The sequence below is a fragment of the Peromyscus leucopus genome, unplaced genomic scaffold, assembly GCF_004664715.2.
Source record: "Peromyscus leucopus breed LL Stock unplaced genomic scaffold, UCI_PerLeu_2.1 scaffold_350, whole genome shotgun sequence".
Lineage (NCBI taxonomy): Eukaryota > Metazoa > Chordata > Mammalia > Rodentia > Cricetidae > Peromyscus > Peromyscus leucopus.
In genome coordinates this window covers 21,480-44,680 of record NW_023505234.1, presented here as the reverse complement: position 1 = coordinate 44,680, position 23,201 = coordinate 21,480, and the positions used below count along the sequence as shown (strand labels likewise).

Genomic DNA, 23,201 nt, shown 5'->3' with positions numbered 1-23,201 from the left:
TTATTCCATTCTACATTTCCCATCTACAGTCCATCACCCAGGGAAGTCAGGACAAGAACTCAAGGCAGGAACCTAGGGGCAGGAACTGAAGCAGAGGCCATGGAGGAGTGCTGCTTTTGGCTTGCTCTTCATGGCTAGCTCAGTCTGCTTTCTTATACCTTCAGGATCACCCACCCAGGAATGGAACCCACATATCATGCTTCCATGTCAATCATTAGTCAAGAAAATACCCTACAGAGTTGCCTATAGGCCCATCTTATGGGGTCATTTTATCACTTAAGATTCCCCCTTTCCAGACACATCTCTGTTTGCATCAAGTTGGCAGAAACTAACCCTACAGTAATTCTTTAATTTAAATCATAGACTCTTGAGAGACTGCAACAACTTTTTGAAATTTCAGGTGCTGGCTTTTGCAAGTCTGAGAAAACATTTCTGATTTCTTCTTTTTAATTATTTATTTATTTTTATTTTACGTACACTAGTGTTTTGCCTGCATGTATATCTGTGAGGGTGTCAGATCTTGGAGTTACAGACAGTTGTGAGCTATCATGTGGGTGCTGGGAATTGAACCTGGGTCCTCTGGAAGAACAATCAGTGCTCTTAACTGCTGAGCCATCTCTCCAGCCCCACTTCTAACATTTGACAGTGAGAGGAGCCACTTTCAGTATCTAATCCTAATAGCCCAACCATGTGCTTCAGGTAGAAAAAAACATTTGTTTTCAATTTCTACAAAATGTGTGTTCATCCACTTGAAGTGTTTTCAAATTTCTGAGTTGTTCTTCAACATTTGTAAAAGAACTGTTTGGTTACAGATGAGAAAGCCAACCCAGAGCAGAGAGCATTGAAGGATCTTCACCAAGACAGCCTAGTTATTCACAGGCCAAGCACAGAACTAAGCCATCAACAATACAGGCTGCACTCTTCAATGCTTTCTTCCCATCCAGCTCCATGAATTCACATCAAAAAAACAGGAGCCCGTATTAGTTTCACATTAGCTGCCAAGTTTCCATTGACTATGAATTCTCTTAAGCTCTACACCAGGGAGATTCTGACTTATTTTCACTCATCAATGGTGACATTGGATGTAATTTTCCAAGATAGCCCAGAAAAAATCCAGGATATTAACTGACAGGTTCTCACCCTTAAATTGATGGGGTTTTATCAACCAACACTAGGGATGCATTTCTTCTCTGTTTGAGTAGTCCTAAGGAGACTTCTGTCCTGTGAGAGGCAAAGATCTCCATGACAAGTTATGACTGTGAGCTCATGACTCCAGCTGAGTCTCATTGTAGAGCTTCATGGTCTGCACCACTGTCTTATCCCTGCTTTCTCTATTGGCCCTCTTTCTGTCCCCCACTTCCTGAAGGGAATACAAGTTCTTATCAAGCCATGCTAGTACCAAATGTCAGAGTTCAAAATACTCTCCTCCAAAAAGTATCAGCCACAGTACCCCTGGGTGGGATCAATTGGCAACATACTCAGAAACATCTACAGGGCTCCTTCTTAACTACACAAGGCCTTCTCGACTACAACTGAAGTATAGTCAGCCTTCAAGGGTCTCCATGGTGTAAAGTATAAGTGAAGCATAGCGAGGAGTCAGAAATACAAACAACAGCAGTAATTGTAATAATAATAATAATAATAATAATAATAATAATAATAATAATAATTGCTTCCAAGTTCCTAAGGACCCAACTAGGGCAGAATATAGACTAGCAAAAGATAACAGCAAGAATGGACCTTTTTTTTAACTTTTTATTGATTCTTTGTGTATTTCCCATCATGCATCCTGATTCTACTCATCTTCCCATCTGCTCACTTCTGCCCTCTGACCTAGCAACCTCCCTCCAAAACCAAACTTAAAAGTAAAATTTTTTTAAAAAAAGAAAAAAAATTTAAAAATTTCAGTGTAGAAACTGTAGTGTGGCCCAGTGAGTCACACAGTGTACCCTTTAGTCTTTACTTGTAAGTGTTCATTGCAATGAGTCATTGGTCTGGTTCGAGGCCTCTGGCTTCTGTTACTCACTCAATACTGGGCCCTCACTGGGACTCCTCTTGGACATCCTGTTATTGTCTTGTATCATAAAGATCCTGTAGCTTCGAAAAATATACTTCTTAAAATGTTTTTATATTTCAAAGACTCCTACTCCCAACTCTAACCATTACATTTTTTCTAATCCTGACACTTTTTTTCCACCTTCCAACTAAAGCTTTACACTCCACTTGAAGGCAGCAAAATGATTTACAATTCATTGCAATGATAGAGAAGCAAAGTGCCTTTTAGGGTCCTCATCTTCTTTTCTCCACATTACATGAATGCACATTTCAACACATGGTACCTAGCACCAAGGAAAGTTTACACAGGGCCACTGCCAAGTACTCTTCTCTGTTGTTGGTTGTTTTTGCTCTGTTGGCGGGGGCACCACCCAGCTTCCAAATAAATCACACATGGAGGCTTGTTTTTAATTGTAAATGCCCAGCTTTAGCTTGGCTTGTTTCTAGCTTTTCTTAACTTAAATTATCCCTTCTACCTTTTGCCTCTGGGCTTTTTCCTTTTCTTCTGTAATCTTACTTTCACTCTTACTCCATGGCTGGCTGTGTAGCTGAGTGGCTGGCCCTTGATATCCTCCTCCTTCTCTGGCTACTTCTTTTTCTTCCCAGATTTTATTCTGTCTGCCTGCCAGCCCTGCCTATCCTTTCTTCTGCCTTGATATTGACCATTCAGCTCTTTATTAGACCATCAGGTGTTTTAGATGGTCTAATGTGTAACACAGCTTCACAGAGTTAAACAAATGTAACATAAACAACAGTAATACACCTTAAAATAGTATTATATAACACTTCTTGTTACAGAGGGATTTTTTTAGTAGGGTGGAGTTGCCTACAAGGAACATTCATGATTTTTCACAAAAACAGTATAGTATGAACCACGTGATTTCCCTAAGTGTGGTTCCAGAGACTCTTCCAGAGGACATGGCGCATCTCCCTAAAGTTCCAGTCTATGTGCTGTTTCACATGTGAGGGCTGGAAGAACAGGGTAAAAATCACTTCTTGAGTCTCTGTGGCTTTCTGAATTGCAACCTTTTCTGCTTTAGCCTGTTCTGCAAGCTGGCTGCTCTCGTGAGACACAGGATCTCCCTCTTCGGTAAGTGAAGGGATGTGTTGCTGAAGGCAGCAAGCCTTCCTGTAATTATCTTGAGCTTCCATTTTGCCTTCATTTATGGCTCCCTTAGAAAACCTGCACCTTGGGACTGAGGTGTCACCTAAATTCTCCATAGAAAATTGGTATGAAGCATGATTAATGACCTCTCTACCCCTTTAAACAGCTCACATTTTCCACACCAATGAATGTTTTAAGCTCTGCCCCTGACATCCATCATGAAGCAGAGGCTGTGTCAGACTAGAGATAAATGCCTGGTTCCTGAACACAGACCTGGCACTTTGTGTGTTGCTGGTTAATTATACTGGGGTATGTCTGATGCATATTAAGAAGGCTGCATTTAAAAGCCAGGCTGGGTTTGGAGAGTCACAGGTGATGTTTTTTATTCTAGGGAGTGATTCAACTACAATGGTGAGCTGCCTTCACATCTTAGCTCAGACACTTGACACAAGGTAAGTCTGATGCTTTCTCTCCAGTCCTTCCTTATGACTACCTCTCTGGCTCCCCAATAGGCAAAGAGGGCCTTAGAAGTCAACAGTCTGCTTCTCATGCCCACAGTACAGACCTATTGTCATGAAACCATCTTAAATCTAAAACAACTGATCAGTTCTTACTTTCTCTTACTGAGTTCATTTGTCAGAAGGTAAAATGTATAACATAGCAACATTCAGTTTGTACCTAATTGTACATGCATGCATGCACGCACGCACAAGTAGAGATATCTGGTAGGTGGTGAAACCCTCATCATCCTGAGAAATGAACAATATCATTTTGAGTTCAACGTGGCCAGGAAAATGTAGGGATATCTGACTTCAAAAGGATAATACAGGAAGCCAGGGAAAGAGTCCAGCAGATAAAAGCACTGATGCCTAGGGTTGACTTACTGTGACTCATATAGTAGAAGGAGAAAATTAACTACTAGAAATCGTCCTCTGGCCTATACACCTACACACATACATATGCATAAATAAATAAATATAATAATCAAAATACATCAGCTAGCTGGTGAAGTAATATATGTCTATATTCTTAGCATGTAGAAGACAGTCAAAAGGATGCCAAGTTTAAAACTAGCCTTGGATTTATAGTAAAACCCTATTTGTGAGAAAGAGGAGGGTTTATATGAGCGAGAATTGTTGAAACCAAGGCTGGATAAAGCACAGGGACAAATAACCAAATGAATGGAAACACATGAACTATGAACCAAAGGCTGAGGGGCCCCCAACTGGATCAGGCCCTCTGAATAGGTGAGACAGTCGATTGGCTTGATCTGTTTGGGAGGCATCTAGGCAGTGGTACCAGGTCCTGGGCTCATTGCATGAGTTAGCTGTTTGAAACCTGGGACTTATGCAGGGACGCTTGGCTCAGTCTGGGAGGAGGGGACTGGACCTGCCTGGACTGAGTCTATCAGGTCGATCCCAGTCCTTGGGGGAGACCTTGATGTGGAGGAGGTGGGAATGGGGAGTGGGCTGGGGAGAAGGGGAGGGGGGCAGGAAGGGAGAGAACAAGGGAATCTGTGGCTATTATGTAGAACTGAATAGTATTGTAAAATAAAAAAAATAAAAGAAATAGAAGAAAAAACCCTGTTTGATAAAAATAAAAGATATAGAAAAGATGGCTGAACAGGAAAGGAAATTTTATTTTTTTAGAAAATACATAATTCTGGTAATATTAACATACATGATATTTTCAAAGAAAGAAATAGTAAAAAAGACCCAATAGGAGTTCTTTTGAACACGCTTATTAAGAAAAGTCCTTATGCTGGATGTGGTGGCACATGCCTCTAATCTCAGTATTCAAGAAGCAAAGGCTATATAGTGAGACTTTGTCTCAAAAAAAAAACTAAATAATAAGGTCATTATCAGAATCAGGAAGAGGACATGCCTTCAAGATCAATGCAAAAGAGAACCACCTTCTAAAGAGAGTGACGCAAAGATGGCAATCTGTGACAATTGAAGGCCATGAAAAATAATAAGGGCTACAGAGGCTCAATGGGTAGAAGCGCTTGCCCTCCAAGAATGAAGGCAGGAGTTCAATACCCCAGGACCCACATAAATGTCTAGGGTTGTAGTGACTCATCAGCACTCATGAAGATACAGGATACTCAGAGCAAGCTGGCTAGCTAGACTAACCAAATTACTGAGCTCTGGGTTCAAATAAGAGACCTTGCTTCAATATGTAAGATGGAAAGTGATCAAGAAAGATACCCAACATCAACCACCACACCACACAGCATACCCATGCAAAAGGGAAAGGGTGCAGGTCATTACAGGAGGTCTCTAGTCTTCAAGTTGTAGGCAAGGGTGTTTATAAGAAATTAGAGTGGCCAGGGTCTGTACCAAAAGATGGCAGAGGCTGGGTACAAGTCAGTGTTATTCTTGGTAACATTTGCCTGTCACCCATTGCAGAAGCAATGTTCAGAAAATTGGCAACTGATAAAAATGTTTCAGATAATTGGAGGATAGACAGTGCAGCTTCATCCACCTATGAAGTGGGGAACCTCCCTGGCTTTCACGGGCAGGGCTGTATGAGAAAACATGGCATCCCCATGAATCACATTGCATGGCAGATTACAAGAGAAGACTTTGCAACATTCGATTATATGTATGGATAAAAGAAATCTGAGAGATTTGAATAGAAAAAGTAATCAAGTTAAAACTGCAGAGATAAAATTGAGCCACTTGGGAGCTATGATCCACAGAAATCTCATTATTAAAGATCCCTATTATGGCAATGACTCTGACTTCGAACTGGGAGACCAGCAATGCCTCAGGTGCTGCAAGGCCTTCTTGGAGAAGACTCACTAGATGGTCCTGCCCACCACCATTGAGCAACTCACCAGAGCCATGCCCAAGGGTGGTGGCAGTCCTTAGCCCCATGTCCCACGTAACTTTTCAGCTGACTTACTGTGTATCTCTAAAATAACTGCAGGTGAAAATTAGATATATGTTCAGAAGGATAAAAATATTGGAGTAAGACAGTTTGAGGTGTGGCTAAGCCTTCTTAGACTAATTGAACCTCTCTCACTTTTGCCCTAATTATAAAATAGTGAATAAAAAAATATGAAACAAAATAGAACCCAATAAGTAAGAATGGCCTACAAGGTCAAGGTCAGCCTCTAAGCCCACCCAGTCTGATAGTCTGGTCTAACTAGAGTATGTGCATGACAGGCATCCAGTGGTGCCATTTGCTCGCCTTATACCTCACCTCTCTATCCTAAACTTTTGTGACAATAATTCCATCCATATTAACATTGGAAGAGTTTAAACTCAGACACACTGAAGACATTCAAATATTTGAAAGAGAGGAGAAGCTGGATGTGATAATGCAGGCCCACAATTCCAGCAGGCTATCCTGGGCTACACAGTGTAGATGGGAACAACAGATGGGTAAAATGAGCATTTTTATTCTTACTTGGTTTTTGTCTAGTGTTTTTGAGCTTTGTTCCTGTTTGAGCCACTTTGCCTCTTTTTAAAAAAGGTATGCTTTAATAGTGGTATATTTGTAGTGTTCCTTATCATTTTAAAAAGTTACAGGCAAGTATAAGTAATTTTAGTGCATTTTCAGAAAAGTGACCTCAAATTCATATGACTATATGTCAGAAAAGAATGTGAGTTAAAGACAACTGAAATAGAAATCTGGTATAAACCTGCTTTCTTATTGACAAATGAAAAAAATATATATCTGAAAAAAAGAAATTAGAGCAAACTTAGCTGATAGCCTTTACTGTCCTAGTATGTTTGATAATTACCAAGAAAACTTTGAAGATAAAGAGCATCTTCCCTTGAAGCAATTCTGTCATCATTTTCTGAAGAAGATGTTGAAATGTGGAAGATTATACTTATGCTTATAGGTTTTATTCCAATTCTACATTTTATGAAATAGTTCTGAGGGAAGAAATTAGCTGCTCTTAGCTTCTTAAGTTCTCAGGGCGTGTGTCAATGTCCTTTGCCTCAGCGACCTGATAAAGCTGGCCTTATAAAGGACTGGCTCTCCCTTTTCTCTCTTCTCCTCCAATCTAGGACTGCTCTGCAGACTAAAAGGAATGCAGCCTTCAAGCAACTTCTCTCCTCTCTTCCCCATTCTCCTCCTCCTACATACTACACATAAAGGATCTTGATCCCAAGTGAATTGTGGAAAAGGCTCACTCCTGTCCTTTCATTAGACAGTAACAGAAGACTAGGCAGTGGCAGCATTTAGCTCACAGAGGAACTAAGACCGGTTTCATCCATCTCTATGTGTCCTGAGGAGTTCAGCGATGAGCCCCACAAGCTAATCCCATCATTCAGTCACTAACCAGAGAACCATGTAGTACAGGTTTCTTTTCCAGGTGGAAACAGACATCTCCAGTACACCTGACACATTCTCGTCTGGTGACCAGAGTACCCACTGTCTGCCCAGTTTGCCCACAAGTCACCACCATGTAAGGGGAGGTTGATTCCACGATCCAGTTGTGCCCCTGCCTTTGACTTTTGTGTCCTTACAGGACCGTCATGAAGTCAGGCTCAGAGCTGGTGAAAGCTGGGTTGCGCTCATTCTTTGAAAATGCAGCAGAAGACTTAGAGAAGACTTCAGAAAACCTGAAGCTGGGGAAGTTTACCCATTCCAGAACGCAGATCAAAGGTGTTTCTCAGAATATTAACTACACCACAGTGGCTCTGCTTCCCATCCTGACATCCATCTTTGAGCACATCGCTCAGCATCAGTTTGGGGTGGATCTACTCTGTGAGTCCTACTGCTGTTTGTCATCAATGTCTATGCACTGCCACAGACAGATGTGAGACCCACTCACTTATGTTGACCTTGAGGGCAGAGTAGAAAGGCAGATGTCCCATACTTTTCTTAGATTTAAAAAAAAAATGAAGTGATAGACTCTTGAAAAAGGAAAAAAAATCCCTTAATTTGAGTATAGAACATTCATCTTTTTTCAATTGCATTATGAACCAGTTTCCCACCTGCTTTTCTAGCTACCAGCTATTATGCTTCCATTTAATTTGAAAAGGTTATCTGAGCAATGAGCCTCAGATTCTGCTACCAGGGTTTCCAGACACTGTGCTCCATGTTAATTTACTCGTTGGTACCAGGAGCAAAGGAAAGGCTAAAATCTCATCTTTTTTCAACTTGCAGTTGGTTTTATTTTGCTTTGTACTTAGCAGTGTGTCCAGCCCCACCCCACCCCCATCCCCACCATGTTTCTGTTATGTCATCAAGCTTCAGTATTGCTTAAACACTGCCATATGATTTAATTTAGTCAGTTGTCAAACTGTGTCTTCCATCAGTTAGTCCCACTAGGTCGGAGTTTTATGTCATAGAAACAAGGCAGTTCCTTGGTTAGAAAATAAAATATTAAATTAGTTCTGGTTTTGTTGAAGTAGTCCTAGCCATAAAATGACGTCTAGATGTGTCTGGGGGTATGATGCCTGCTGATGACATTCTTTGTGTTCCTTTAGAACTCCCTTCCCTTAGAAAATAAGGGAAGATCATGACACTATTTGGCTAGTTTTTTTTAAATACAGCAGAAAAATTTTAAATAAGCAAATTTGAGAACTTGCTCTCTCTCTCCACCCTTCCCTCTCTTCCTTTCTTCCTTCCTTCCTTCCTCTTCTCTCTCTCTCTCTCTCTCTCTCTCTCTCTTCTCTCTCTCTCTCTCTCTCTCTGGCTCTCACTCTCGCTCTCACTCTCCCTTTCCTCTTTTCCTCTCTCCTTCCCTTTCTGAATAAGCATGGCAGTTGTATGGACCTTCTTAGGAAATGATCAAACATGACATGGAAGCTTCAAGTTTTATTCATCCTTTGATCCAAAGGAAGACAATATCACCTTGGTAAATTTTGAATATAGTCTTCCTTTATTGGATATTATGGAGGTGCCATTGGCCAAATGATTCCTTTCTCCAAGGAGCTTTGTGATCTTGATCAGCAGCTCTGCAAATGACCTGGGAGCTTTGGTGGAGCACATGTTCCTATCAGTGTTTCCCAGCAGCTAACAAAAGAGTGTCTGGTTTGATGAGTATTTCATGAGTTTACAGAGGCAGGAGGAGGGAAAGGAGAGAGAGTCGTCTGCTCTTGACTGATGCCTGCCTTAATATTTTTCTTCATGGGCTTTTCCATGTATTGGAGATGGAGCTGGGGTTGATATTTGCTTATGACCTCTCTTCTTTGTTTCAGTGAGTGATGTGCAGATTTCATGCTACCACATTCTGTGCAGCCTCTATTCCCTTGGGACTGGAAAAACATCTATGTTGAAAGGTAATTAATTTTTGCTTGCTTGTTTTTTCAGTTAAAACATGTGGCTCAGAAAAATATTGTTGGGGAGGGGGCATTACCTTCTGCCTAAACATGTGCTGAACAAGGACAACAATAAACATGCAAATGTGAACTTAGGATAGCCAGGAATCCTAAGCCCTACCCAAAGAACTACAGGCAGCCAAGGATGCCAAGAACAGGAGAAATAGTCTTTCCCTGGGAAGAGCACACCTATTGGTTATTCAGTACTAAACAGTCAACCCTAAAAACATGTATACAAGTAACATTATGCAGACTGAGAACTGAGAGTTTTTAATTTATGTTTGAGAACACACACACATGTGTAACAGCAATTATTAAAAAAGTCCATGAATTTGAAAGAGGGCAAGAAAGGGCATATGGGTTTAGAGGAAAGAAGAGAAGTAGGAAAATGATGAATGCACATATAAAATTCTTAAAGATTAATAAAATATTAAGTAAAAATTTATTTTCCCCCACCCCTTATACTAAAATAAAAAAACACTTAACATCTGTTTTTCAGTCCAGCCAAACATAAATATTCACTGATCAGAAGTGGTAGCTTACAGCTGAGTTATGAAAATTTTGTAGCAATGTAAAGAATCATAATGAGGTTAATCAGATCAAAGGCTTCTGTGGAGAAAGCTACTGAATATATATGGCTACAGGAGCTATAAAATCCTGCAAAATTTTATGCTGGTAGCCAAAAAAAATGTTGAAAGCATGTCTACTTCATTATCACAGTTTCTGACTAGCTTCCAGAGTTCCTGTGGTTAGAGCTTGCTGAGACACTCGGGGACCTAAGGCAGTTGCTTTAGTGTTTAATGAGTCTCTGTGTGATACACCCTTGGACCTTTACCATTCTCAACTGTCAGATTAGCTACAGTTTTAAACAATGCACAGTTTGGCACCAGAAAAGCTATCTGATAATCTTGAGTCTGAGCAAGCTTATCTGTAGATATTTTAGGTTCTAATTTTGCCTCTGTAATCTGCCTGTGGCAATGGAAGCTTTAGCGACCCCTAGCTTTCAAAGTCAGATACAGTGTTGCGTTGTTCTATTTATTTACCAGGGGTAAAATCAGAAGGATAAAACTTCTGGACTTAGCTTTTTATCCTTGAAGGACTGTTTCCCTTTTCACCTATCAAATAAGCAAGCCTGGAAGAATTTGATCTGTTCCAAGTAATTTATTCTGAACACTCCTTGGGATCTACTTATCATGAACCTATATATGAAGCTTGTATCAAACACCCTAAATCTGACCCCATTTCATAATGAAACACACATATATTAAAACAGTGTCATTCAAACAAAATGAGAATTTATCCCCTTAAAGAACTTAAGAGCTAAACTAGTGGATTGAAATCTGGCTTAGAGATAAATTGAAAACAAGTCTATTTCATCACAACCACAGTTTCCAAATGGCTTTCAGGGTTCACGAAGCTAATTGAAGAACTAATGATTAAATATGCTTTTGATTATGTCTTTACATTTACCTGGCTTTCCATAAAATATGGAGAAATAGTTTTGTCATATATATACATATACATGTGTGTATATACGCATGTATTGATATATATTGAGGTGTGTGTGTGTGTGTGCGTGTGTGTGTGTTTCAAGACAGGGTTTATCTTGTTAGTCCTCCTGGATGTCCTGAAACTCACTCTGTATGTAGTCCCAGGCTGCCTCAACTCAAGAGATTCCAACTGCCTCTGCCTCCTGAGTGCTGGAATTAAATGTGTGTCACCACATCCTAGCTTATTGATTCCCTAGAACTGGAATTACAGATTCTTGTGAGCCACCATGTGGTGGTTGGAATCAAACCCAGGTTCTCTGGAAGAACAGCCAGTACTCTTAACCACTGAACCATCTCTGCAACCCTGAGATGAAAAATTTTAAACATGTATTTTAACCAATAGAATCAATACAATGATTTTCCCAATTAACACAGAATTTCACTTAGGGAGATATCTCAATTAAAGAGAGGGGGACGGAGAGGGAGAGAGAGAGGGCACATGGACACCAAGAACCTTATATAATTTTTTTGTACAAATTTCTACATTTTTCTTTTGAAAAAAAAAAAAAGTAAACAAAAGGTCAACTCTAAAATGTCAGACCAGAAAGATTTGTTCCTCTATGGCTTTTGTAACTTTATTTCACTGTTCATTGCAGAGTTACTGCTCAACTACAGGACTGGGAATGTGTGTTGTATTTTAATTCTACATCTGCATAAGACTAGCTAGCCAGGAATAGACTAAAGAGATTCAACAACTGAAAAACTAGAGACTTAGAATCCCAGAAGCGTGCTGCTGGCACAGCTAAAGGGTATTGTCTGTCTCGTTTTCTTAGTTTTTAATTGTGAAAGGCATGCTAATTTACAAAACAGAACCCAATAGTACAGAACGTTGTCAAGTTCAAGTCTGCCGTTTCCTTTACCCTGTGCAAACATCCCATTCAAGTCCTGGCTAAGCTGAGTGAGGAGCAGGTGAAACTCTGCACACATGAAGTCAGGAACTTTCTGAGAGATTAATACATGTTCATCCTCTGGGAATTTAGGGCTGCAGCTATAAGACAAGTTCCTGTTCATCCTCCCACGCCATTGTACCCCTGCAGTTTCTCCAGTCTGGGTACGGATGACAGGGATGGCAGGCACATTACCGTCCTCAGCCCCAGCTCTTACTCTGCAAGATGGAAGCTCCCCGTGTACATATTGTCCACCAGGTCCTCCATGGCCTTCACATACCCTAAATGCTCACTATTTCAAGCACTTCTAACTCCTGTATTTACTTCCAAAGACCTCCTCACACTCTTCTAATCTAGAAAGTAGATTTTGGGAGTTTTTTATTACTGTGGTTGGTTTTTAAATTCATTTATTTATTTCACAGATGTGAGTGTTGTCTGAATATATGTCTGTGTACCACATACATGCCTGGTACCACAGGTCAGAAGAAGATGTCAGATGCTCTCAAATGATGCTCTCAAATTGAAGTTACAAATGATTATCACAGCCATGTGCATGCTGAGAATCAAATCCAGGTCTCCTCAAAGAGCAGTCAGTGTCATCTCTAAGGACCCATCTGGAGAGTGTGTTTTTAATCTCTGTACCCTCACTTGATTTGGTAGTTACTTTATGGTTTTGGGTTATGATACATATTATAATTTCAGCTCAGATCCAGACTCCTTTCAATTTCCTAAATTTTGAGTTTTATGGAGAAACATGTAATAAAACCAGCATTTCTCTACTACCTTTGTATAAACTGATGTCATGAATGCTCCATGCTATGGTTAAAGGGAAGGTTTTTCTTGTAGATATGAGAGAGAACAACCAGATGCATCTAGCAGAGTCCAGAGAAGACAGAAAAAGTAGCAGAGTAATCATGGCCAGCAGACTGGACCTGGCCATGAGAGAAACAGGAACAAAACACAGAAATAGGAGCAAAAACACAAAAAGAGAGAGCCTATTGGGGCTATTTCATTCAAACCACAGTATTATTAATATACTGTGATTTCTTTGTCTGTGTCCCTGACAATAGGCATTTGAGAGACTTGCTGTCACTGCATCGTGTAAATATAGTTAAGATATTGACAAAGAAATCCTCATAGTTGGGAAATTGGGAAGTAATATACTGAAATACATATTGAAACCTTTCCAATCAGCCACCCTTGACTTACCTATCATGTGAAAAATACTCTACTTGGCAGTAAAGGTTAAAAAAAAAACAAGTAGCTTCCAATGATAAACTACAAGTCCTCTCTCTCTCTCTCTCTCTCTCTCTCTCTCTCTCTCACACACACAACACACACACACCACACACACACACACACACAAACTCTTTCTCTTTCTTTCACTTTTGTTGCTATGGAGATAACTATGCAGCCCATACCCTGCCTGGAAGCTTTGCCCACACCTACAAGCTTTGCCCACACCTACATTGCCCCTGGGGACACTAATGACTGGAGAAGTCTATGCCTAGCTCCATCACTCCGTGGGTCTGGAGGCCCCAGGTCATTCTCTCTGACATTTCACAACCAGAAGTATTAATTGTCAGACTTCTGGGTTTTACTGTGTTAGCAGCAGCTGGGCCAGGAGAGCTCTTATTTATCTCTCTTGGATGAACAGCTAATTAGCATCCGCATGTGCTCCTGACTAGAGAATGCCCTGTTGAGAAGTTGGTGTGACTCAGATTGTTCAGTAATTAATATCAGAGAGGACAGGGCCATGTCCCCATCACTGCAGCCCTATACAACTGGGATTTTTCAACTCTTTTCTCCCCCTAAGACTTACCTTTATAGCTGCCTAACTTTCCAAATACACACGATCATGAGCTCATAACTTCAATTTCAGTAAAACCACAGAGCAAGTGGAGAAGCCACGAGTTTGGTACCACTTCCCAGTATAACTAAAATTTGCCCTCAGACTTGGGATTGTGTCTGATCATTTCATACCCAAGTGTCTCCCAGATTCTCTTCCACCTATGTTTCCCCCTGTGACATCCCTTTCCCCATCATTCTTCCTTATTCTCTTCTTTGAAAGCAATACAGAAGAGACATCCTGTAACTTCTTATTGACTACTCTGCTGGTACACACTGTGAAATGACCCTTCGTGGACTCTTTCTCATTTTACCTCCTTGTCCTCTGAGGTACTGCCATTTCAGATCTGAAGTGATGGTCTCCTCAGGCTGGACTGTCCTCTTGAACTTGGCGAAAAGGGCAAATAAGAAAGATGGGGTGCTGAGAACAATTGAGGAAAATGGGCCTGACTAGAGGATGCTCAGAAAAGGGGCCTTAATCTCGGTGGCTTGCACAGCTCTCCCTCTTCCCACTGACACATCTCCAGAGGAGACACAGGCAGCATTGGTACACAGGCACGGGTCTCGGTTTGGCCCGAGGTACTGCTCTGTCTGTGAAGCCTACCTGGATTAGGGGAGAGGGCCAGAAGGATTCTGACAGCCAAACCTTTCTCTGGAGGACAAAGATGTGCATCAGCTAGGAGGTGATGGTCTGACTGAGGACCTGACCTTCAGGAAGGATTTGAAAATTATCTTCTTACATACTTCATAGCAAATAAGAGGTCCATTTCATAGAAGCCAAGCCTGAGACGATAAAGGGGAAAAATTTACTTCTATTAGTTATTCTTCAGAGTAGTTTAAAACATCCCTTTTAAAATCAGTTTAGTAACTGAGTGAAGCCTGAATGGGTTTTTTCCAGTGAATCCAAAGCTTTATGCCCACTCAGCCACCCTCTGCCTTTCTCCTCCCTCTAGTCAGCACATTAGTCTTGCATCTCAAGCAGGGCCATTCTGTACTTCCTCAGGCTGCCCTGCAGACTCCAAGTCTACTCCAATGGCCTTATCCAGTCATTTTATTCAGAAACAGTTTGGATTACATTTTTAAAGTTCAACTCAAATGCATCTCTTACTCTAACAAAGCTGCAGGTTGAAGCTATTCTTTATGATTAGTTTGGAAAGATCCGGCTTTTTGAATTGCATTGTATCAGGGTTCTGTATAGAATACATGTTCTATCTTTGGTCTATATTAGTGAGAAAGGACTTTCACCATCTAGCAGACAAAGGTTAAGGCCAACATGGCTTACTCTTCTGTAAAAAAAAAAAAAAAAAAAAAAAAAAAAGCTACCACCTCTATAAATCCTTGTTACCTACTTTCAGAGAATCTATGCTTTTGACATTCCAGCTTCTTGGTGCTGTTGAAATTGTTGGTTCTTGTCACAGTGGTGAAGGGTGACGAGCACACAGTCTTGGGGACAGGTTGGGAACTGGAAGGAATCCTACAACTGACAATCTGTTCCACAGATTTACGGCATTGACTCTTGGTTCCAAGTTCCTTCTCCAGCAAGCTGTTATTTCCATGATGGTCCTATAATAGCCCCCACAGTATATCATATCATCTTACCACAAACTAGGTTCAAAGTAATGAATTCACCATTAATATCTGCATAAAGATTGGGAGAGAAAGTACATGCATGCTTTACAGTGCCTCAGGATGCCCAGTACATTAAAACATAAGGAAGTAGTATGAGACATCCTGAGATGGGGACCTAACTGGTGTGTGGGGCCGGCATACAGATGGCATCACTTCTAAATGGACTTCTTTGTTTCTAGGCAACGTCCTGCTCTTGGAGAATGTCTGGCTTCCCTGGCAGCTGCCATCCCAGTGGCATTCCTGGAGCCTAGCCTTAACCGCTATAATCCCCTCTCAGTCTTCAACACCAAGACTCCCAGGGAGCGGTCTAGTAAGTATCTTCTCACAGAGATCATCAACCCAGGGGAAGAGCCAGGAAGGTGGCAGGGATGGAACAGCAGTCCTGCAGTCTGGTGTTTTACGTGGTGTACTCTTAGCTACTTTTCTTGTACCAGATAAAACACCACAAGGAAAGAAATTTTATTCTGGCTTGTGGTTTAAGGCAGAGAAGGCATGCAGGAAAAAGTATGAGGCAGCTTATCACATTCTATCCACAGTGAGAAAGAGGAGAGATGAAAGTTGATTCTCCAGTCACTTTCTCGTTGGTTTGTTTGTTTGTTCGTTCGTTCGTTCGTTTGTTCGTTTGTTGTCAAGACAGAGTTTCACTATGTAACCCTGGCTATCCTGGAACCCACTCCGTAGACCAGGCTGGCCTCACACTCACAGAGATCCACCTGTCTCTGCCTCCCGAGTGCTGGGATTAAAGGTGTGCACCACCACACACTTTCTCCATTTTATTTACTCTGAGACCCCAGAACATGGAATGATGCTGCCCACATTCAGGGTATGTCTTTCCTCCTTGGCAAAACTTCTCTGGTAATGCCTTCACGGGCATACTTACAGGTGATTCTAAATCCCATCAAGTTGACAAAGTTAATCCTCACAATGTAAAAGTAGGTCAGCGGGTCAGAGTTAGGGACCAGATTATGTCTCTATCTTGTTGGAGAAATGAGCTTGAATGAGACTTTTTTGATAGCTCTTTCATACAATGAGGAGACAGTCTAGTTGGATTCTAATTTCCTGCCATCTCAAGACCTTGTGGTCTCTTATCTGCCCCAGGTCTCCATTTCTGATCTGTGCCTGGGGATATGACTGCCTTAGAGTAGGTTTTATTCAGAGGGGCATCACAACAGGGCATATGCACACTAATAACCTAAGTATGTTCTTCAAGAGGAGGCTATGCTTCAAATACTGAACACATATTCTCTACCATCATGGAAAATAAGACATTGAATAGCACCAGAAGGAACTGTAGTTATACAAGGAAAAGGCTTTGTTAACAGGAGCATTGACATGCACTAAATTCTATAATAGAGATTGATAAACTATGTGCATAGGACAATTCTGGCCCATAGCCTATTTTGATAAAGATTTATTGGAAAACATCCAATAGTCATTAAAGTCCAAATCAAGTTGTAATCCTCCTTCTGGAGAGTGAAAAGAAAGGTCTTCCTATGGGTTCAGTGTGATATTAGTTAAAACCTTGTTATGGGGAGCCCACTAGAGATGACCACTCAGACACAGTTTATAGCCCATTGAAAGTCTTTATTCCAGCTAGGACTACAATCAGTAATCAGACCCAAGTGTATTGCCAAGTGTTTAAGGTAAGGGATTTAAAAGGCAAAAACAACATCCTGATATCTTGCTGGCAGCTGCACAGAGAAATTTTGTGCAAGCAAACAGTTTAACAGAAGCTAAGATAAGTGATTAGCTGGAGAGGAAGGTCTGCACAGAAGATAAGTTAGCTGTAGCATCTTGATCTCAGGTTCCTACAATAGAGTTGGGAAATTTTCCACAGCATTCTCCACCAAGAAGATCAAATTCTAGTTAAACCTAAAATGGCCTCAACAAGAATACAAAATGGAGGAAACTCCATACTGTCTTGCCTTGTCACAAGATGACAGACTAAAATAGAAAATCTTCCATATATATCTTTAATAAATCTTGGGTTCCAATAGATGAAATCTGAAGCCCAAACTGCATAATTATAGACCTAGTTGATGTTAAGAGAAAGAAAGATACATAGTAAACCATTTTAAATTAGAATCCATCTCATCTTGAGCCAAGATTTTCTTAAATGATGGATATATACTACAAATGAATGGCTACACTTCATATCAATTCCATTTGTTTCAAGTATTATTTCTCAAACTGTCATGGGGTCCTACGCATACCTTGTCACCACTGTCCTTCTAACCTAGAGTGCAGAGTGCCAAACCACAGAAGCTTTATCCCCTCTTGCTAATTATGTCACATACTAAGAACATCCTGCCTCTAGAAAGGGTCCCCAGAACAATTTAGGTAGAATTATTAGAACTAGAATAACAGTGGAGACTGGAGGTTAGTGTAGGCTTTGATATATGCCACAGGTATTCACCAGTAGAGAACCAGATGTCCCATTCACCAGAGGCAAGGGAGATAAGGGAAGTGGCTCTTTCTGGCAGACAGAAACCCATTTAACAGGTTCTGAGAAATGCTGCATGTAAACATGTGCAGCCTGAGTTAAGCCCAGACTGTCATTTAGGGACATCATTGCCTTTTAGGGGGACTGAAAGTTCCCTTGCACCTAATTCCTTTCTCCACCAGTAACACACTGTAAGACTTGGCACCCTAGTCTCCTGCCTTTCACCATTGGTTTAAATAAGCATAAAGTGAATGCTGAGTGTGTATGTGGCTTTTTAAAAAATCATATGTGCATCAATATGTATTTTGGGATACACAGAATTAGCTGGAGAATGACTGATAGCTTAGTGGACCATAAGAGAGCAGACTTCATTCATTACAAAATGGGTGGCCTAAGGCGCAAAGGAGAGGAAGGGATATTTAAGTTGACAAATGATGGTGTGTTTTTTAAATGAATGAACTGATTTATAGTATCAAGCCTTGCATCAATTGAACATCTCTATTAATTGGTGATTGGTGTTGTGCCAGTAGAGTTAATTATATTAAAAGCCTCAGCACTCTAAGAACCTGTAGCATTTTCTTATCCAGAATTAAGATATACCTAAGAAAAGGTTAATACTGTTTTGTGGCACTTTTTCAAAATGGCAGAAATCCTTAGTCACATGGATGTAGCCTATTAATCAGAGTATTAGGTTGACGGAAACATCCGGTCACTAGTCACCTTGCTTACCTTCCACATCCTGATGGAATAATCAGCCACCACAGAGAAAAGAGGTCCAATTCCATTGTAAGTCATCAAGGAGCTCTTTGGGTAAAGGGCTTCTAGGAGAACATGATAGTACTCTAGGATCATTGTGTCAAAGATCACCAAGCCCCACCACTGTCACTGGTGTTTCTAACTCAGCAGACCTAAGAGTAGGGCTTGAGGTCCTGCATCGCTGATGTGTTAGCTGAGAGGAACCCACCATGAGAACCATTATCTATGAACTACAAGGACAGTGTGTTCTAGTGACTTTACCAACACTCTTGTATCCGCTGCTAGCAGAACTCATTTGAGGCTGACTTCAGTTAGCTACTTCATCAGAGTTCACTGAGCTTATTGTGTGGCATTTGGAGCACAAAACACCTTCTGAATCATAAATGTTGGTTCCATTCAAAGACCAATTATTGTACATATAAATAATTTCTAAAGGTCATTATCATGACTCCAATGCACCAACTATTAATCCCAAAGATGGGAGGAGAAAGACCACCAACCCAAATCATCATAGCCAAATTAATTAAAGAAAGCAACTAATTAAAGGGAGATTTTTTAAAATTATGTACACAGGCTGTCTCCCCCTAAGGCAGGTTTGAGAGGTCAGCCTTGGATATGAGGAAAATAAGGCTTTTATAGCTCAAGGGTAGGGAGGTTCCAAATGGAGGATTTGGTGAGCAAAATAGGTGAGGTTATCAGAGCAGAATATAAGCATAACAAGTTAGTCCTCGCAACCTCCTGAAATAAAGACATGGCTGCAAGGTGGACATAACAAGGTAGCCGTAACAACATGAAGTTGTAGCAAGATAGTCATAGGTGGTCATCTAACCTTTCGAAACAAAGGTAAGGTTGCAAGGTGGTTATAAACAACTTTTTGAAAAAAGACGTGGTTGCCATTCCTGGAACAGGCAGTACCAGGACCATTTATAGTTAAGGTTACAGGTAAGGCATAGTCCAATCCTTGAAAAACAGATTTAGTCATAAACAGAATAAACCTAGTTTGTCTTTACTATAAGATGACTTTTAAGCCTAAGATAGAGGTAGGCTATTTCTTTACAACCTCAAGCAATTCCTTGTTCTTCTTAGGTAGGAGAAAGAAGTGTCTATGGTGATGTAGTATCTGTGTGACTTTTAAACACAACACGTGAGCTTTCTCATTTATAATTCTAACAGCAAGTAAGTGTGTCAATTGCCTCTGTATTGGTTGGCATTGTTCTGTATATGGAGCTCCTGGTGGGAAGTTTGACTGCTCAGAACTAGACTATTTACTTGGAAGGTGAATATGTAAAATTACCTTGTGAGGACCTCCCAGGATTTCCAGGTTGTTGTCCATGTTTTCTGCTGCAAAGTGCAAGAAAGGTGCATCCTTCACCAACACCCAGCACTGCAGTAGAGCATAGGGGGCATTACACTCTTTAATCCATTTTGAATTGACTTTTTTACAGGGATTAGAGAGTTGGTATTGGTTACTTCTCATGACCAAAAACAACATATGGATTAAGAGTTTATTTTGGCTTACGGCTGCAGAGGGCTGAAGCCATAATGGCAGGGGAAGCATGGCCTGCCAGCAGGGGCAGGAAGCTGATGATCAAATTTTATTTGCATAAAGGAAGTAGAGAGAACAAGTAGGAAGTAGAGTGAGGCTATAAACCCTCAAATCCCACCTTCAGTGACATGTTTCCTCCAGCAAGGCTCTACCTCCTAAAGGTTCCATAACCTCCCCAAAGAGCACCACCAATGAGGGACCCAGTGTTCAAATTCATAAGCCTATGGGGGATATATTTCATTGAAACCACCACAGACACCAATTTAGTTTCATGTGGAAAACTAGTGTTCCCAGCACCATTTGTTAAAAGGACTGCCTTTTCTCCGTGTGTTTTTTGACAGCTTTGTAAAAATGTAGGTGGCTGTAACTGCATGAGTTTATTCCTGGGTCCTCTATTCTATCCCAGAGGTCTATCGGCCTGTTCTGTCAAGAACCTCAAGACACGATCTTCCATCTATCTTGCAGGGGAACAAGATAAATAATTCGTTTTTGTTGTTGTTTCTACTTTTTTTTTTTTAATAATCTCCTAATCCTCTTTGTATAATGTTGAATTCTAATTTCATTTCATGCTGGCTGTCCTTATCCAGTGAAGTGACCTCAGTCATTCGAAATGGAGAAAAGGGGGTTAGCTCACAAGTCCCTATAAATATGCTTTCTTAAACAACAAAATGAATGACTGACAGGAAGTCAATTAAGTCTCCTAAGCTTATTGATCATTTCTGTTGTAAAGGCAGAAAATCAATCCATGATTTTTTTTTTCCTCAGTGTATTTTCAACTAGATGCCAAATGTTAGAGTCCCTAGTCCAGCTGCAGGAGTGTTTGATGGAATGTTTTCCTTCCCCTTTTATGGCAGTGCAGAAATGATCTGGGTGAGTGAACTATCATCCAGCACCTGAATGTTGAGGAGTTATTTTACCCCTGACGCCACCTCTATTGCAGTGGACACACCAAGGTCTGATAGGCAGGCCAAGGAATAGCCAAGAATCCGTTTGTCACAAAGTTGTCTTAAGTGCTCTTCCTCAGAAGTGTCTCCATGGTGCTTGTTTAACTCTATGTTTCTAACTTCAGTGTGACCTTTAGGGAAAGGCCCCTGGAAACTACAAGTCTGTGCACACACAACTTGAGTCCTGAAGCTGCTTTTATCCAAATTCATTCCTTTAAGGCTCTGCAGTGGAAATTCATATCTAAAGACCAAAAGAAGGCTTTGCTCCATCACTGTGCCTTTGAATCACTGTGTCTTTCTTCTTCCTGTACTCTCTTGGTCAGTTCTGGGGATGCCAGACAAGGTGGAAGAAATGTGTCCTGACATCCCCAGCTGGAAGGCCTGATGAAGGAAATCAATAGCTTGGCCGAGTCAGGTGCCCGGTATACGGAGATGCCCCATGTCATTGAAGTGATCTTGCCTATGCTCTGCAACTACCTGTCTTACTGGTGGGAGCGGGGACCTGAGAACCTGCCCCCCAGCACAGGGCCCTGCTGCACCAAGGTCACCTCTGAACACCTCAGCCTCATCCTGGGCAACATCTTGAAAATCATCAACAACAACCTGGGCATTGATGAGGCCTCCTGGATGAAGCGCATCGCAGGTACCAATGCCCTTTCTCTCGTTCTTTGACCCTGCGGTTAAGGCAGCCAGATTGGCTTTTTAACTCTTGGTAGTTGTGTGATGATTTTGAGCAAGTGCTGTTCTGTTTTTTAATCTTCTACCTCCCATTTGCTTAGCACCGAACTGGGGGATAGAAGTTCAGCACAGTTTGTAGAGTACTTGCCAGCATATGTGAAGCTCTGGGTCCATTCCCCAGCAGTGCCCAAACCAGGTATGCTGGTACAGCCCTGTAATATGAACACTTGGGAGGTAGATGTAGGATGATCAGAAGTTCAAGGCCAGCCTTGGCTACATAGGAATGCAAGGCCAGCCTGGGCCAAGTGAGACCCTGTCTCAAACAAAAACAGCACAGTAAACTGAATGGACATACTTTCCTCAAGCCTTTACTCCAACCCTACTTCCCTACTAATCCAGGCTCCTCAAATCTCCAAGGAGCCCTTTAGACCAGCTGTACTCACTGTGATGATCATTGCCTTACTTGTTGGGTGCTTAAGAAACCCATTGGCTCTTCTGTCACTAATTATCTATAGTTGGTTGGGAAGCAACCCTTTGCATTTGATACTTATGTAAAACCCGCTCCCATCCGGGCTGCACTAATTTCTTCAATGTCGCTCCGAGTTTGCATTTCACTTTCTGCTTTCTAAGACGGGCTTGAATGAAGCTAATAATAGCCGCACTTCGTTTTGTTGAATTTTTTTCCTCTCTTTGTATCCCTCTTTAACTCCTGGCATGCAGTAGCTCTTAATGAATGTTATTAGCCAATTTTCTGTTCCTCAAGCAACCACAAGAGGAGAAGTTCTGGAAAACGAGTGTAATTCCCCCAGTCAAGGAACCATGAATATTTAGCATCCTGTGTGTCAAACTGGAGTCTGGGGAGCTCAACACTGTGGAAAATCATTCTTTTTGATACAACTTCAGATTAGATCATGAAGTACGCTTGTCACAGCTTCCCCTATACAACCTCTTGGACCGTGAATTGCCAAAGCTAGGCTACAGGGAGCACAACACTGCATAGTGACTTTTCGTAGCAAATGAACAGACACACATAGAATACTAGAAGAACAAATGGGAAAAACCCCTGCCTCCTTTCTGTCTCAGAAATGAACTGAGTTTAAAATTACAACTATTTTGATTGCTGGATAACACAGACAAGAGTAGACAGCCCCTTATTACCAGTTACCCTAAAAAGGTTGTTAATCATAAGGTAATTTGATGCGTTCTCATCTATAAACCTGAGTTTAGAGAAGGCTGCTCCCAAGAGTACTTGTCACTACTCTGAAGGCACTGATGAAAACAGAATTTAAAGCTGTCTTTCCTGCAGCAAATCCAGATCTCATTCAGTGAGGCCACTTAATTCCTGGTGACTAATACAAGTTTTAAGTAGTAACCTCAAGCTCAATTAGTTTCAGCAGCCTAGGAGAGTGCGGAGAAGTCAGGACTCCTCGGCTAATACATGTCATCCAGAAGCTACCTTTGCCTTATCAGAGTGAA

General features: G+C 41.2%; 1 protein-coding gene, 1 long non-coding RNA gene and 1 pseudogene across 2 annotated transcripts; all 3 read left to right on the top strand.

The window, feature by feature from the left end:
- Positions 1–3,049: 3,049 nt before the first annotated feature.
- LOC119087219 (ryanodine receptor 3-like) lies at positions 3,050–21,292 on the top strand. Its single transcript, XM_037201918.1, has 7 exons — positions 3,050–3,145; positions 3,552–3,612; positions 7,647–7,885; positions 9,325–9,405; positions 14,227–14,308; positions 15,538–15,668; positions 21,267–21,292. Exons 2-7 carry the CDS (start codon positions 3,569–3,571, stop codon positions 21,290–21,292), a joined length of 603 nt encoding a protein of 200 aa, XP_037057813.1. The 5' UTR covers positions 3,050–3,145; positions 3,552–3,568.
- LOC114697495 lies at positions 5,428–5,967 on the top strand (annotated as a pseudogene).
- Positions 9,381–21,419, top strand: LOC119087220. Its single transcript, XR_005090654.1, has 3 exons — positions 9,381–9,405; positions 15,538–15,668; positions 21,371–21,419. It is a non-coding gene; the product is annotated as an uncharacterized LOC119087220 (long non-coding RNA).
- Positions 21,420–23,201: the final 1,782 nt, after the last annotated feature.